The sequence below is a fragment of the Cajanus cajan genome, chromosome 6 (assembly GCF_000230855.2).
Source record: "Cajanus cajan strain Asha chromosome 6, NIPB_CcT2T_4, whole genome shotgun sequence".
Lineage (NCBI taxonomy): Eukaryota > Viridiplantae > Streptophyta > Magnoliopsida > Fabales > Fabaceae > Cajanus > Cajanus cajan.
In genome coordinates, this window is record NC_138522.1 from 62,166,958 (window position 1) to 62,182,430 (window position 15,473).

The 15,473-nt window shown below is 30.1% G+C and overlaps 2 protein-coding genes across 2 annotated transcripts; both read left to right on the top strand.

Moving 5' to 3' along the window:
- Window positions 1–1,486: 1,486 nt before the first annotated feature.
- On the top strand, window positions 1,487–4,553 carry LOC109796198 (heat shock cognate 70 kDa protein 2). Its single transcript, XM_020355870.2, has 2 exons — window positions 1,487–1,817; window positions 2,586–4,553. Exons 1-2 carry the CDS (start codon window positions 1,604–1,606, stop codon window positions 4,328–4,330), a joined length of 1,959 nt encoding a protein of 652 aa, XP_020211459.1. The 5' UTR covers window positions 1,487–1,603; the 3' UTR covers window positions 4,331–4,553.
- Window positions 4,554–14,671: 10,118 nt separating this feature from the next.
- LOC109797657 (Putative membrane lipoprotein) lies at window positions 14,672–15,473 on the top strand. The gene has a single exon (XM_020357761.3). It carries the CDS (start codon window positions 14,757–14,759, stop codon window positions 15,117–15,119), a length of 363 nt encoding a protein of 120 aa, XP_020213350.1. The 5' UTR covers window positions 14,672–14,756; the 3' UTR covers window positions 15,120–15,473.

Consider the following 15,473-nt stretch of genomic DNA (forward strand, 5'->3'; position numbering starts at 1 on the left):
TCACTTTTTGGCGATCTTCGAAAAAAAAATAATTTGGCCTGACCCACAAAAGATTGATGAATTAAACAGGTTGACTCACTTAAATTAAAAATATATATAAAAAACTTTATCAAAAAATTATAATCTTATATTTTAAAATTACAACTATATTAATAATAAGACAAAAAATGTAATAAAAAAAATAGACATCAATCACAACCAACTTAATCAATTTATAATATCAAAAGTGTTACATAAAACATTAACAAATAACTAATATGTATAAAATTTAGTCAATGATATAAATTATAATTGCGTAAATTAATATTTGAGAACCTAAAAAATAAAAAAAATAAGTATATTATGTGGGTTAACTCATAAGTTAGGCCAAATTCTTCCTATAACTAAAATTCTAAATTTATCTGAGCCAGCTAAGCTTAAAAATGTGATTGGTCGGGTTGGTTCACGAAATCACTTTGACGCATGAAGTTTCCTATAAATTTTTTATTCGAATGATCAATTTTCTAAATTCAATCCGATCTATTAAATAAATTTGATTTATTCAATTTTTATCGTCCGGTTTTTAGTGTATTCATTTGAGAAAAAAAAATCACTTTTTATCTTTAGCAATTAGAATTAATTTTTTATTTATAAAAATTACAATTACATTAGTATAGTTCAAATATAAGAAATTTGTACATAATTCTCTAACCCTCAGTCACTAGGCGAATCTAATGGTTTATCAATTAAGATTAGATTAAATAAGTTTATAATACTCCAAAAAGTTTATATAAATGAAGTGTTGTGAGGTACATTCCAATCTTGAAAATTTGATTGTAGTTCTTTTAATACATTTGAGTTTATGTTTGATGATGAAATGATATCTTTTGACGCTCTTCTTGCAGACTTTTACATTTTCTCTTATATATATAAAAGTCATATACTTATTATACGTAATAATAATATTAATATATCTATATATATATAATATAATAATATATATATATATATAATTTTGAAAAGTAAATTTAAAGTATATTGTTAGTTAAAAAATTATAAATTAAATAATTATGAACAAGTATTTAAATAATAACTATAATTTTAAAAATTTTATGTAAGTTTTACAATTTTAAAAGTAACTAAAAAAACATTATAATATTATCTAGTGTAGTAAACATCAAATAAGATATTAAAGTGATAAAAAATACAATAAATAAGATTAATGCTTAGCATCTTTTTATCTTATCTTTTATACTTTTCTCATATCCTATTGTGGTATTGTTAAAGAGTCCAGAGTGCTAAAAATTTTCAAAGAGAAAAGGTGCGTTGAAAAAAAAATAGAGGAACGCAAATTGAATGGCCCAAAGTTATTTATCTAGGCCCGCCAAGGGCCCAGTTTGGAAAAACAGATCTGGGAACGTGAAAATCATGCATACCCAACTGGCGGCGACTACGACTAAGAGAACATTCTGGAAGGAATCCAAACCCTAACTATATAAGGTACTATTGCGCTCAGATCTCCATCGAATCACAGTGTTGTCGCTGTGGTTTTCAATTTTCATCGTCTTCCTCCTCTCTAAAATCTCTCTCTTGTCTTTGCCTTAAGCGAAACCAGTGAGATACAATGGCCGGAAAAGGAGAGGGTCCCGCTATCGGTATTGATCTCGGAACCACGTACTCTTGCGTCGGTGTCTGGCAACATGACCGCGTCGAAATCATCGCCAACGACCAAGGTAACAGAACGACGCCGTCTTACGTCGGTTTCACTGATTCCGAGCGTCTCATCGGTGATGCGGCAAAGAATCAAGTCGCTATGAACCCGATCAACACCGTCTTCGGTAAGATCTCTTAACCGCGTTATTTTATTGTATCATTTCATGCTATTATAAATAAATATCCATGTACATCTGTTTTATTTATTAATGTATTTGTATTTTGTAATATGTGTAAAAGATGCTGAGTTTTCAGATCTACCGTGTTTTAGTTTTTTTTTTTTTTTAATTATTCAACTGGTTCCTGTTGTTGTATATATTTTAAGCTTTAGCCTCAGTGAATATCGTATGTGTTAGTCCATGCTCATGCAATAAAAAGTCAAAAGTGTCTCTTATGTTTATACAAAGAATTTCAGGCGGTATAAAATTGCTACAAAAAATATTGTATGGACTAAAACCTTGCAATATTATTATACGGTGACTAGAGCTTAAAGTAGAGAGAATCATTAAGATTTAGTCAATAGTCTAACCTATAAATTTTGATTAATTATAATGACACATTTATCTTAATTGCTATATATATATATTATGAATGTTTGATTTATACTTCAAATTGCTAAAAAAAATATTGTATGGACTAAAACCTTGCAATATTATATACGGGGACTAGAGCATAAAGTAGAGAGAATCATTAAGATTTAGTCAATAGTCTAACCTAGAAGTTTTGATTAATTATAATGACACATTTATCTTAATTGCTATATATATATATATTATGAATGTTTGATTTATACTTCAAATTGCTAGAATGTTTCGGAGTAGATCTTAATTTGTGTATTTGTTAGTGTGAGATATGGGATGGCTAATTTGTAAGATTTTTTGTTTCTGTTACAGATGCCAAGAGGTTGATTGGTCGTAGATTCACTGATGCCTCTGTTCAGAGTGATATTAAATTGTGGCCTTTTAAGGTCATTCCTGGTGTTGCTGATAAGCCAACTATTGTAGTGAACTACAAGGGTGAGGAGAAGCAATTTGCAGCTGAAGAAATCTCTTCTATGGTGCTCATGAAGATGCGTGAGATTGCCGAGGCTTACCTTGGCTCTGCGGTGAAGAATGCTGTTGTTACTGTGCCTGCTTACTTCAATGATTCACAGCGTCAAGCCACTAAGGATGCTGGTGTTATTGCTGGTCTTAATGTCATGCGAATTATCAATGAGCCTACTGCTGCTGCCATTGCATATGGTCTTGACAAGAAGGCTACAAGTGTTGGTGAGAAGAATGTGTTGATCTTTGATCTTGGTGGTGGGACATTTGATGTTTCTTTACTCACCATTGAGGAGGGTATCTTTGAGGTGAAAGCCACAGCTGGAGACACCCATCTTGGAGGAGAGGATTTTGATAATAGGATGGTGAACCACTTTGTTCAAGAGTTTAAGAGAAAGAACAAGAAGGACATTAGTGGAAACCCCAGAGCACTAAGAAGGTTGAGGACTGCTTGTGAGAGAGCAAAGAGAACTCTGTCATCCACTGCCCAGACAACCATTGAAATTGATTCTTTATACGAGGGAATTGATTTCTACTCCACCATCACTCGAGCCAGATTTGAGGAGCTCAACATGGATCTCTTTAGGAAATGTATGGAACCAGTGGAGAAATGTTTAAGGGATGCCAAGATGGACAAAAGAAGTGTTGATGATGTTGTCCTTGTTGGTGGTTCTACCAGAATTCCCAAGGTTCAACAATTACTGCAGGACTTCTTTAATGGAAAGGAGCTATGCAAGAGCATTAATCCTGATGAGGCTGTTGCATATGGTGCTGCTGTTCAGGCTGCAATTCTAAGTGGTGAGGGCAATGAGAAGGTTCAAGATCTTCTCCTCCTAGATGTCACCCCTCTGTCTCTTGGTTTGGAGACTGCTGGAGGTGTGATGACTGTCCTGATCGCTAGGAACACTACAATTCCAACAAAGAAGGAACAGGTTTTCTCAACATACTCCGACAACCAGCCCGGTGTGTTGATCCAGGTCTTTGAAGGTGAGAGAGCGAGGACCAGAGATAACAATTTGTTGGGCAAATTTGAACTTTCTGGCATTCCTCCTGCTCCCAGGGGTGTTCCACAGATTACAGTGTGCTTTGACATTGATGCCAATGGTATCTTGAATGTCTCTGCCGAAGATAAAACCACTGGCCAGAAGAATAAGATCACTATCACTAATGACAAGGGTAGACTGTCAAAGGAAGATATTGAGAAGATGGTTCAAGAGGCTGAGAAGTACAAATCCGAGGATGAGGAGCATAAGAAGAAGGTTGAAGCCAAGAACGCCTTGGAGAACTATGCTTACAATATGAGGAACACTATAAAAGATGACAAGATTGGTGGAAAACTCGATCCAGCTGACAAGAAAAAGATTGAGGACGCAATTGAGCAAGCTATCCAGTGGCTAGACAGCAACCAGCTTGCAGAGGCGGATGAGTTTGAGGACAAAATGAAGGAATTGGAAAGCATCTGCAATCCCATCATTGCTAAGATGTACCAGGGTGGTGCTGGTCCAGACATGGGTGGGGCTGGTGCACCGGACGAAGATTATGCTGCTCCTTCTGGTGGAAGTGGTGCTGGCCCTAAGATCGAGGAAGTCGACTAAGTGGAGTTGCTTTCATCCTTTTGTCAATTATTTTTTGAAAAACTTGTTTGATGCATTTTTGTTGAATTTTAACTGCCAGGATGGATGGGAGGGAGGCTAATTTTTTTCCCATCTGATATGAAGGCAGGTGGCAGTAAGCATTATGTTGTTTCCTTTATTTCGTTAGGTGGAGGATACTCAAATATTTATTTACACCTTGCGCGGTAGAATTATTCTGTCTTTAGATGTTTGTCTTCCAGCAGATGTGTGCACGCCTAATAATATTAGCATGTTGGGGTGGGGGAGGAATACAGGTACATTTGCTCATTTCAGACATTTAAGATTTCATACGAATCAGAAGTATGGTTAACATTGGAATCTTCAAATAATTTATTGGTTCTTAATATTATTTATCAAGTATGATTATCATATTATTACAATTATTATTTGTATAATAATTTTTTATAAAAACTATATTTGGACGTCTATAACAATTATTTTCAAAAACATTTAAAATTATATCATCTTATTAATTAAATGTAAAGTTAAAATTCTGTTGGCTGTAGAAAAAAATTATAGAACTGTGATCATTAGTAGAAGTTATGTATTGACTTTGGTATTAATTTTTCACTATTGTTTAGAAAATATATTTAATACTAATTATCTAATTAAAATTTGTTAATGATGCTGAACATGGTTCTCTAGATTAGTTGAAAATTTTGTTTAATCATAATACATTACTTTTTTTAAGTGTCTAACGAATATATAGCGCAAATCAATAGAAAAAGTACTTCTGGTATGATTTTTAGTGGTATTTTATGATAGTAAATAAACTTATTATACATAGATATTTTTCAACTCAAATATACATAGATTAAAAATAATTTTTTAAATGATTTTTAGAGCACTTCTGATCTAAAAGTTTATCATAGTGGATTGTGGCCGAATTATATTTTAAGTGAGTATTTTTTTCTTATTATTTTATAGTAGTTAATACTTAATGGTCTGTAGCATGTTAGTTTCTAATCTCTATTTTTATATTTTATTCTACTTTTATTCTTCTTCTTTTTGACATAAGATTTGTTTTTATAATATCTCTTGTTTTATTACGTTATTTTCTCGATATTTTTATATCATACGGTTTATTTTATTCATTATATTATTAATTTATTATTTTTGTATTATACTTAAAAAGGTTGATTGTATAATACTATTCATTATTCATATTATATATACAAAGTTACAAACACTAAACCATTCCATATGGGTGTAAGTGAATGACGTCTTAAAGTTTGCTTTAGATCGACTATTATTATTTGGTGTGATATTTTTAATGACTGAAATTTACCTCAAGTTTTATCTTTAGGCGCTATTAATGTTCTTTAATTATAATTTGAGTTTTATTTTAGTATTATGTAATTGTATTTAATATAAATCTTATTAATATATATTACTTAAGTAAAACTTTAATTGTATTCAAATTTGTCCTTTTTGAATCCTATTTTAATTCAATTTGCTTAAAAAGGTAAGTTACTTTCTCCCAATTGTATTAGTTCGTTGTTTTTTCATATTTTATCGTATTATATTTTAAAAGAAAATTATTTTTGATTTTAACAAGTTTAATATATTTATTAATAATTCACTTTTATTTATATTTTTATTTTTATCTCATTATTAATTAATTTATACATTTATCATCTGTGAGGAAGAAATAACATGTCATGCTAGAAAGCTAAAATAATTTTAGTATAATACAAAGACACTATATTTTCTAATTTTTATTATCTCTCGAAATAGACAGATAAAAACAAATAAAAAAGAAACTCTTATTGATGATTGATGATCGAATTGGAAGTTTGACAGGCCCATTATATCGTGGGCTATATATATTTATTACAAATGTTAAGAATCAAATTGTTAAGTCCAGCTTTAACGCAGGCTCAATGATTCTTTACCATGATTCTGTGAAAAATTGAACTGTATAGTTACTTATCCAAGTAATGATTTGTGTTACAAATTTTAGTATTCAAAACAGTGGCAAATCTACATGATAGTTTTTGGGGGACAATTCACCCACTAACATTAAAGTTTTTCTTAATGTAATCTATCTATGTCATTATAAATTTCATCCACACTATAAAATGCAGTATACATTAAAGTTTTTCTTAATGTAATCTATGTATACGAGTATTTCTCCTACAACATAAATTTTTTAAATCCGCTCAAATGGTGGTGGTACCTATGAAGCTATTTTTGTTGTATAATTAATCATTGACTATGAATTATTTTTTTATTTTAATTGACTCGTGCCTTTGTTGTTTTACGGGATTTTTTTTCTTCTTTTTGTTTTTGCTATGTTGCTGTCTGTGTTAAAATTTATAATTTGAAAGAGTCGAGGCCCATTTTGGGCTATCACAGTTAATTTTTTTTATTTATGGTTGATGATAAACATACCTCCATTTTTTTAAATACATTTTTTTTAAAAAAAATATATTAAATCCTTAAATTATCTTTAATATTTTTTGTAACTTATAATTTTTCAGATTTGCACATCTTTTCTTCTTTCTTTCTGTGCACTTCTGTTCTTCTTTCTTTTCCATGTTCTCTCTTTCTTCTTTGTCACTTTCTTCTCCGACTTCCCTACTTCCCCTTCTACCCTTTTCAATTTTTGCAACATCTTTTTCTTTCAAGTAATTCCCCTCACTATCTCTACCTTCTTCTATATTCTTTTGTTCTTGTTGTTTCTAGTTTATTATCGCTCATTGTTTCTCTGTTTTGTTAACATCTCTCTCTCATCTCTACATTTCTTTTTAGGATTCTTTCTAGGATTTGTGTGTTTGAAATTGATTGATCAATTGTCTTTATATTTTGAAATTGATCGATCATCTATTATTATGTGAAGTTATGGTACGGACAAGAGGTGGTAGTGTTGCACAACAGCGTCAATGACTAACAAAAGATAGGTAACATGTGAATGTTCAAGTACCTATAGTCGATGGTCACGAGAAGCCTCAAGAGATCATGTTAGATGGTGTTGTCAATCCTTAGGAATTTTTAACACCATGTTGCAACTCGCTTATGAAGTGGTGAGGTAATTAACGTTGTTGGATTTTTTAAATTTGATGTTTAATAAACTTTTATAATGACAAGATCATAAAAACATTAGGATCTTGGTGAGCTTAAGATTGTCAATCACGGAAGATAATTAAGTACAAAGTTTTGTTATCAAGCACCACCAAATACAAAAATTGGTAGATAAGTTGCATCACTTCTACTTTGCAACTACAGATGGTGGATAAAGGTCTTGTCCAGAGACAAGCTCATTCCACTTGCCAATGGGAGAAATGACCATCACTCTTGATGATGTGTCATGTTTATTGCACTTACAATTAGAGGTGCACTTTTTAGTCAGTAGGTCATGGACTATGACATTGCATGTGTATACTTAGAGGATTTGTTAGGAGTCTCACACAACGATGCATTCCTTGAGATAAGGGCTACAAGGGATGCTGATGTTCGCATGAGTTGGTTGAGAAAAATATAGTATTTTAGAAAATAATATATAAGCAAGTTTGTGGATATGATCGAAAAAGGGAATAATAAGAAGGTTTTGTTCCAAAAAGTACTTTTTGGAATAGTAAAATTTTTGTTCCGAAAAGTACTTTCCGGAATAATAAAGTTTTTGTTCCGGAAAATACTTTCCAGAATAGAAATTTTTTATTCCGGAAAGTATTTTTCGAAAATGTTTTGTTACATAATTTCAAAAAGTACTTTCCAGAATACTAAAGTTACTCTTTTGAAAAGTTCTTTCCGAAATTATATAAGAAACACAGTTTCAAAAAATGTTTTCCAAAACAATAATTTTACTATTCTGGAAAGTATTTTCCGGAATGCTAAAATTAACATTTCAAATCTTATTTTTCGGAAGTATGACAAATTTAACTTACCAGTCTTTTTTTTATCTCTTTCATCTACTATCGTCGTCTACGATCGAAGTAGGTAATGCCAAAAATTTAACCAATTATATATTCTTGTTGTGCATAAGGAATGTTAAATAAGTTAAAAAAATTATAAATATAGAACGTAATTTAATATATTAATTTGTACCTTGTATTAAATGTAGAGAATAATGAAGATTGAGTGAAAAATTAAGGTTTAAGAAAGAATACAATAAAAAGTAAAAAAATAAAATTTAAAAGATAGAAAGATAAAATATGATTATGTTGATTGTAAAAGAAAAAAAATCAAGAATAAAAAATGAAAAAGAATAAAATCATCAAAAAATGACTAGAGTGATGAAAAATGAAAATGAGAAGAAGAAGAAAAATAATGAAAGAAAGGATGAATAAAAAATAATTTTTAAAATAAACTTAAAATAAACTTAAAATAAAAATTTAGTTAGAAAAATATTTTAGAAATTTTATTTAAAAATAAATAAATTAAAAGTGTATTTATAAAAGATAGGAGATGTATATATCATCTGCTTTATTTATTGAATGTAAGAATCCGATACTATTTTGATGTTTGAACTAACACAATTAAAAAAAAAAAAAAAATCCTCCTGATCCCAACCTTTTAATACGCCCTTCATTTAAATAAGCTTTTAAAATACTCTTCCGTTCATCTTCCTCGTTTTAACCCTTTCTAGTTGCATTAAATCCCCATTTTCTATTCCTCATGATCCTCAACCCAACCCTTTCTGGAACAATTGTTGTCTACTACATCAGTTCCTTTCTCGAGGCATCTTCATTATTCTTCATGTTTCATCCTCTTCGCTACAGGTAAGTTTTTGTGCTTTACTATTTTTTTTTCTCGGATATTTCGTTGATTTTGGATCGGGCAATTTGTAATGTATAGTACTAATTCGAATGCCCAATTCGGAAAACATCATTTGTTCTAAGTTTTATATTTCAGAATAGGTTTGATACATGTTTTGGAACATCCTTTTGAGAATCGTCTATTATAAGGTGAGTGTTCCGGAAGACATAAAAATTAAGGGTAGTTTAGGTATTTTAAGAATATGATAGGTGCAGAAAAAAATTTCCTTAAAAATTTCATCGAAAGAATCAAGGCCCATCTATGTATTTTGTTTCAAAAATATTCACAAAACTTAATTTTGAATCTGTCCAAAAACTTGAATAGGCCCATTTTTAAGCTCAAACCGTCACAACCCGACAAGATTGAATGCCCAACGAGTTGTAGACTTGTAGGTCCATTAATAGTGGGTTGGTGCTTTTTTGCCCAAAAGTGACCACTGTCCACTCTTATTTTATTTGCAATTACTTGTTCAATTATTTAGCTTCTACTGTGACGGATTTTAAGTGTGAATAACCAAGATGTAAATATTTTGTGATCATCCCAAGTGATGTAGTGAGTAGTGACTATTTAATAATTTTTTTAAAATTAGATGTCTCATCAAATCGATTAAAATATGTATTTAAAATTTAACGATTTAATTATAGATGAATTGATATTTCATAAATTATAAAAATAAAATTATATAAATATAATATTTAATTTTATAAAATAAAAATAAAAATAAAACATCTATTTATATATTTTATTTTTTAAAGTGTATATAAAATCTAAATATAGTAATTTAGTTTAAATTTTAATAAAATATAATAATATATATATTAAATTTTTTGCATTTAGAGTAGAAAAATTTAAATTAATGTAAAATAAAATATAAAATATTATGATGTAGAAATTTTAAATTATAAATTATTAAATTATATCTTTAGAAGAAAATTATTAAAAATAATACATAACATAATATATTATAATTTAATTTTTTTATTAAAATTACCTCACAATTTCTTTTTTTCAATTTAGTACCTAACGTTAGTTTCCTTTGTTAAATGATGACGTGACAAACAGATTGCCACGTCATCACCCCATAGTGCCTGCCACATCATCCAAGGGACTGCCATGTGGACATGGTGATGATGTGGCAGTCGTCTGCCACGTCATAACTTGACAAAGGGGGACCAACGTCAGGTACTAAATTGAAGAAGAAAAAAAATTAGTCAGGTATTTAAAATAAAAAATAATAAATTAATAGGTAGTAATATGAAAACTGACCTAATTGGAGGTAGTAATCTGAAAAACCAACCTAATTGAAGGTAGTAATCTAAAAATAAACCTAATTGAAGGTAGTAATTTGAAAATTGTCACTGAAGGAAATCTATTTTGAGGCCACCATATTTCGATTGCATAAATTACACTGAGTGAAAGGAGCGTATACGAATATTCATACAATCTATCGACTTCAAACTTTTTATTTATTACATATGATGAAAACGTAAAAAAAAACAAGATTTGAAGTGAAAGTAGCTAGAATTCCGTCCAGAGGAGACTTGATTTAGCAAATAAATTTTTAGTACTTCCATATAAGTGAAAAATACAAAATGAAAAAAAAAATATAAATATAAAAAAGTTAAGTGAATATTTGTGGCATTAACTTTCCTATCTTACAAGTAAAACTTATAAGATTTGAAATTAAATTTTTATTTAAAAACTTATTATTAGTAAATATAAATATTACACACACATATATTATATATATACTGAGTTTTAATATAATTCCATAATTTTCTTTTTTTATAATCAAGTGTAATAGTTTTCATACATGATCAATGAGAAACTAATTTATGTGCATTTGTTGCTTTTGTTTCTAGTTACATGTGTTTTATGTCTTTTTCATCTTATTAATTTTCACTTTTCTCCACTTCTTCATTGTCCACTATCTTTGTTGAAATTTTTGGTCAATTTTTTATGACAAACCAAAGTTTGAAGTCGATGGATTGTATGAATATTCGCATACGCTCCTTTCATTTAGTGTAATTTATGCAATCGAAATATGGTGGTTTCAAAATAGGTTGTCCTTTAGTGACAATTTTCAGATTATTACCTTCAATTAGGTCGATTTTTAGATTACTACCTTCAATTAGGTCAATTTTTCATATTACTACATCCAATTAGGTTGATTTTCAAATTACTACCTATGAATTTATTATTTTTTATTTTAAATACCTGACTAATTTTTTTTCTTTTCAATTTAGTACCTGACGTTGGTTTCCCTCAAAGCATCTACAATGGGGTTGCTTATAAGCAACCCCATGTGCCATATCACTACCACATCAGCTCTGGTCCATTTTATGGGTTGCTTAAATTTTAGCAAAATTGCTTATAGAAGCAACCTTGCTAAAATTTAAGCAACTCATAAAGTTGGCCAGAGCTGATGTGGCAGTGATGTGGCACATGGGGTTGCTTATAAGCAATCCCCATTGCAGATGCTCTCAGTCAAGTGATGACGTGGCAGACGGACTGCCACGTCATCACCCAACAGTGTTTGTCACATCATCACTATGTCCACGTGGCAGTCCCTTGGATGACGTGGCAGACACTGTTGGGTGAAGACGTGACAGTTCGTTTGCCACGTCATCTTTAATAGAGAAAACTAACGTAAGGTACTAAATTTAAAAAAAAAATTATCAAGTAATTTTAACAAAAAAAAATTAAAAAGTAGTAATCTGAAAATCGAGCTAATTCGAGGTAGTTTAAACATATTTAAGCCTAAAAATATATTAAAAAAACTTTAGAAAATAATTTTTTTTTAATAAGTCCGGTTCAACCAAATTTTCTGAATCAGTTCTTGATTGATTTTTTTTTTTACCAGTTTTGAATTCTTTCATCCAATTTTTGATCGATTCTTTTATATACCAGTTTTGTGATTTTTTCAAACTGTAAATTGTTTGATTCCTGATTCAATCTGATCCTAACAAAATAACTATTTATATACGAACCAAAACCTAGAAGGTAGAAAATTTTCTTTCGGAAAAACTCGCATTTGGTCGTGCAATTAGGCATTCAAAAGCACGAAAATTGTGTTTGATATGAAAAAACGTATTATTTGAATTATCTAAACAAATTAATACCGAATATGATAATTAATATATATATATATATATATTATCTTTCAATTATATATATATTTTGTTTATATATGCATCCGAAAAATACACTATTTTTTAAAATCTTTTTATTATTAATTATAATGAAATATTTTTCAAAAAATAAACATGCCTGGAAAAGTTAGATCTAAATCTGACTTGAGCAAGGACAATAGCAATAGGGAAGAGGTTTGCCGTAGTATCTCTCTTTAGATTTTTAAATGGATCATACTTTACGCATCACTCATTTTATCACATTTTATAATTTAAATAACTATTTTTTCAATCGAATAATTTGTTTTCTTTTTATAACTTTGACACAGCTTAAATGGGTTCATTATTACATATTTCTTATATTTTTATCCTTTCAGTATATTTTATTTTTTACTATATTTATTTCTTATATATTTTAAAATCGGTTTAGTTAGAAAAAAGGGAGTTAAGAACTCTCGGTGCATCTACAACAAAATTGTTATATAGTGACACACACCCTATAGTGATACTATACATGTCACTAAAATTACTTTTACCCATATAATAACTACAATATATGTTGATATCTTATTAAAAAGTGTGGGTATAGACTATAGTGACACACAAAATATGTTGTTAAATCTCATTCAAAATCAACACTAAAATTGTGTGTAACTATATGTCAAATAAACATATACTTACATATATTGTATTTATAGTGACATTTTTTGTATGTCACTACATGTAACATTTCTTGTAGCGCAGATGCTTGTAACTTGGACTAGTAAAAATATAATATACATACTTCCTTATGTTCTTTGTATGATAAACAGTGGGTTTAATATATTTGATCTGAATTTTTTTTAAAAATTTTCAGCTAGGTTCCTAAGTTTAAGCAAACAAATTAGATCATTCATTTTATTTTTATTTTATATTTTTAGTAATTTAGTTCCTGTGGTTAGAAATTCATTTATAATATGTAAAATTTTACAAAATATTTTTAATATCTACATACTTGGATAATCATATCATATTATTATTCAATATTATTATCTATGTGTATCAAAATATTTTATGAAATCCTATAGATTATAAACAAATTTTTAACCTCAGGAATTAAATTACAATAAATAAAAAAATGAAGAACTTAATTACATTTTTTTTAATTTCGAAATCTAATTGAAAATTCTTAAAAAATTTAGGGATCAAATGAAGTATATGAAATCTAAAAAGTAATTGAGAAAGGGATTGATTTTAAGTTTCGCTTTCTTAATTACTTTGTTTTTACCATAAAAGAAGTGTAAAAATGCAATATAAAAGAAAATTTTGATGTAAGGAAAATTTATAGTCCTAATAACCCCTAAAAAACAATATAGGCAAGTAGTGAATGTTTCACTCTTTTTTAATTAAGATTACACTCCATTTATATATATATATTATATGGTACATTTTTACTATTTGAATACATGTGAATTAATTAACGTTATATATCTGATATTATATTATATAATTATTAATTTTTTTTCTCTTTTTTAATGCGTGCATCTTAAAAGTACTTTCCATAATCAAAAGAGATGTAAAACGCCGTCTCATGAGAATTTTACCGAAAATTATAGTATAAATTATAATATATGTCTAATATAACAAACAATAAAAATTGAAAAGACAAAAAAAAGGTTTTTATGAAGCATATCATCCCTTGTTTATCTCTCTCTTTGTTTTAGATCATGACCTCTATTTTTATTTATTTAAGTTTTTATCTCTCTTTTTCTTATTTGAAGTGACGAAGTTTATATGCGTCAGTGACGTCATATGTCAATCGATCATTTTATTCAAGAGAAAATATACTAACATGAATAGTAATAATAATAATCCAAAGATATGTATCATTTGCAGTTGTCTGCAGCTCCTGACATACAAGATATGCAAATAAAAAACACGTGACAAAGCAAGGGTTCTTTGGATTGGAGAGATAAACACACAAAAAAAAAAAATTTAATATCACATCATAATCCGAATTTAAAATATTAGGTTGATATTTTTTTTATTTATATATTACACAACATGTTAGAGTGACTAAATTAACTTCACCTTTGAATTCCAACCCTACAGTCCTTCTTCCCTTGGCCCATTGTCAGCGGTGGATCCCATTTATGACTCATCTGTTTCTTTTACTTAGGCAGGATACCGTGTTCCATCAGAAAAATTTATCCACGTACACTTAACGATAGATAGATATATACGCATAACGTATGTGCCATGCAACGCTAGCTAGTAGCTAGGGTACGAAAATAGTATTAAATTGTATTCGGGACAACGTGTCTGATGACAGCAAGGCTCTGCAGCACTGCATCAGTGACATTAAAGTTTCATTTACCATGCCCAACTGCCCCTCACCGGTTACTTTATTTTTTCCCCTATAAAACAACACTCTCTCCACATACTTCGCCACAAACCAAAGGAGAGTGCAATATTAATCACTCATTGTACATTCCTATTCCTAGTGCGTGACCATATATATGGCTAGGTGGTGTGTCATGGTGATGCTTCTTGCTCTGGCTGTGGCCACCAGTGCCAGAAATGTGCCCAACGATGCTGGTCTCAAGGACCAGAAAAACTTCATCGGCTATGGTGGTGTTGGTGGCTATTCTGGAGTTGGAGGCAACGGACTACCTTTTGGAGGAGTTGGTGCCGGAGTAGGTGGTGGTTTTGGTGGTGGACTTGGTGGTGGCCTTGGAGGAACCTCCGGGATAGGTGGAATCGGGGGATTCGGTGGTACCGGAGGTGGACTTGGTGGCGGTTCTGGTATTGGGGGTGGTGTTGGTGGCGGCGTTGGAACCGGCCTTGGTGGTGGCGGCACTGGTGTTCTTCCTTTCCCTTGAGTTCCATCAACGTACGTGTGTGCATGCATGCATGCATGTCTTCTTCACGTTTCTTTGGATTACCCTAGTCTTTCTTTTATTCGTCCAAGAAATAAGTGTGGCTTAATTTATGTAGGTGTCGTTAATCGTCCAGGCATTATTCTAGTTTCTTCCTTATATTTTCAAAGTAAAAAAAATAGTAGTACATCTTGTAGTGTGTACGCCTTTGTTTAGGTTTTGTGTCGAGTGTCAAGTGTCAAGCATAGCAGTCATATATACACGCGGTTCTTTTATGGAATATTCATATTTAGCTTGGAAGTAATGTAATCAATATATGAGTTCAATTTAATGCTAGCTACTTCCTTTTTGGGCGCA

Excerpts from the sequence above, each read along its gene's own strand:
- LOC109796198 (XM_020355870.2), top strand. The coding sequence starts at position 1,604 with ATGGCCGGAAAAGGAGAGGGTCCCGCTATCGGTATTGATCTCGGAACC. Across the intron at positions 1,818-2,585 it reads CCCGATCAACACCGTCTTCG|ATGCCAAGAGGTTGATTGGT; the intron begins GTAAGATCTCTT and ends TTTCTGTTACAG.
- LOC109797657 (XM_020357761.3), top strand. The coding sequence starts at position 14,757 with ATGGCTAGGTGGTGTGTCATGGTGATGCTTCTTGCTCTGGCTGTGGCC.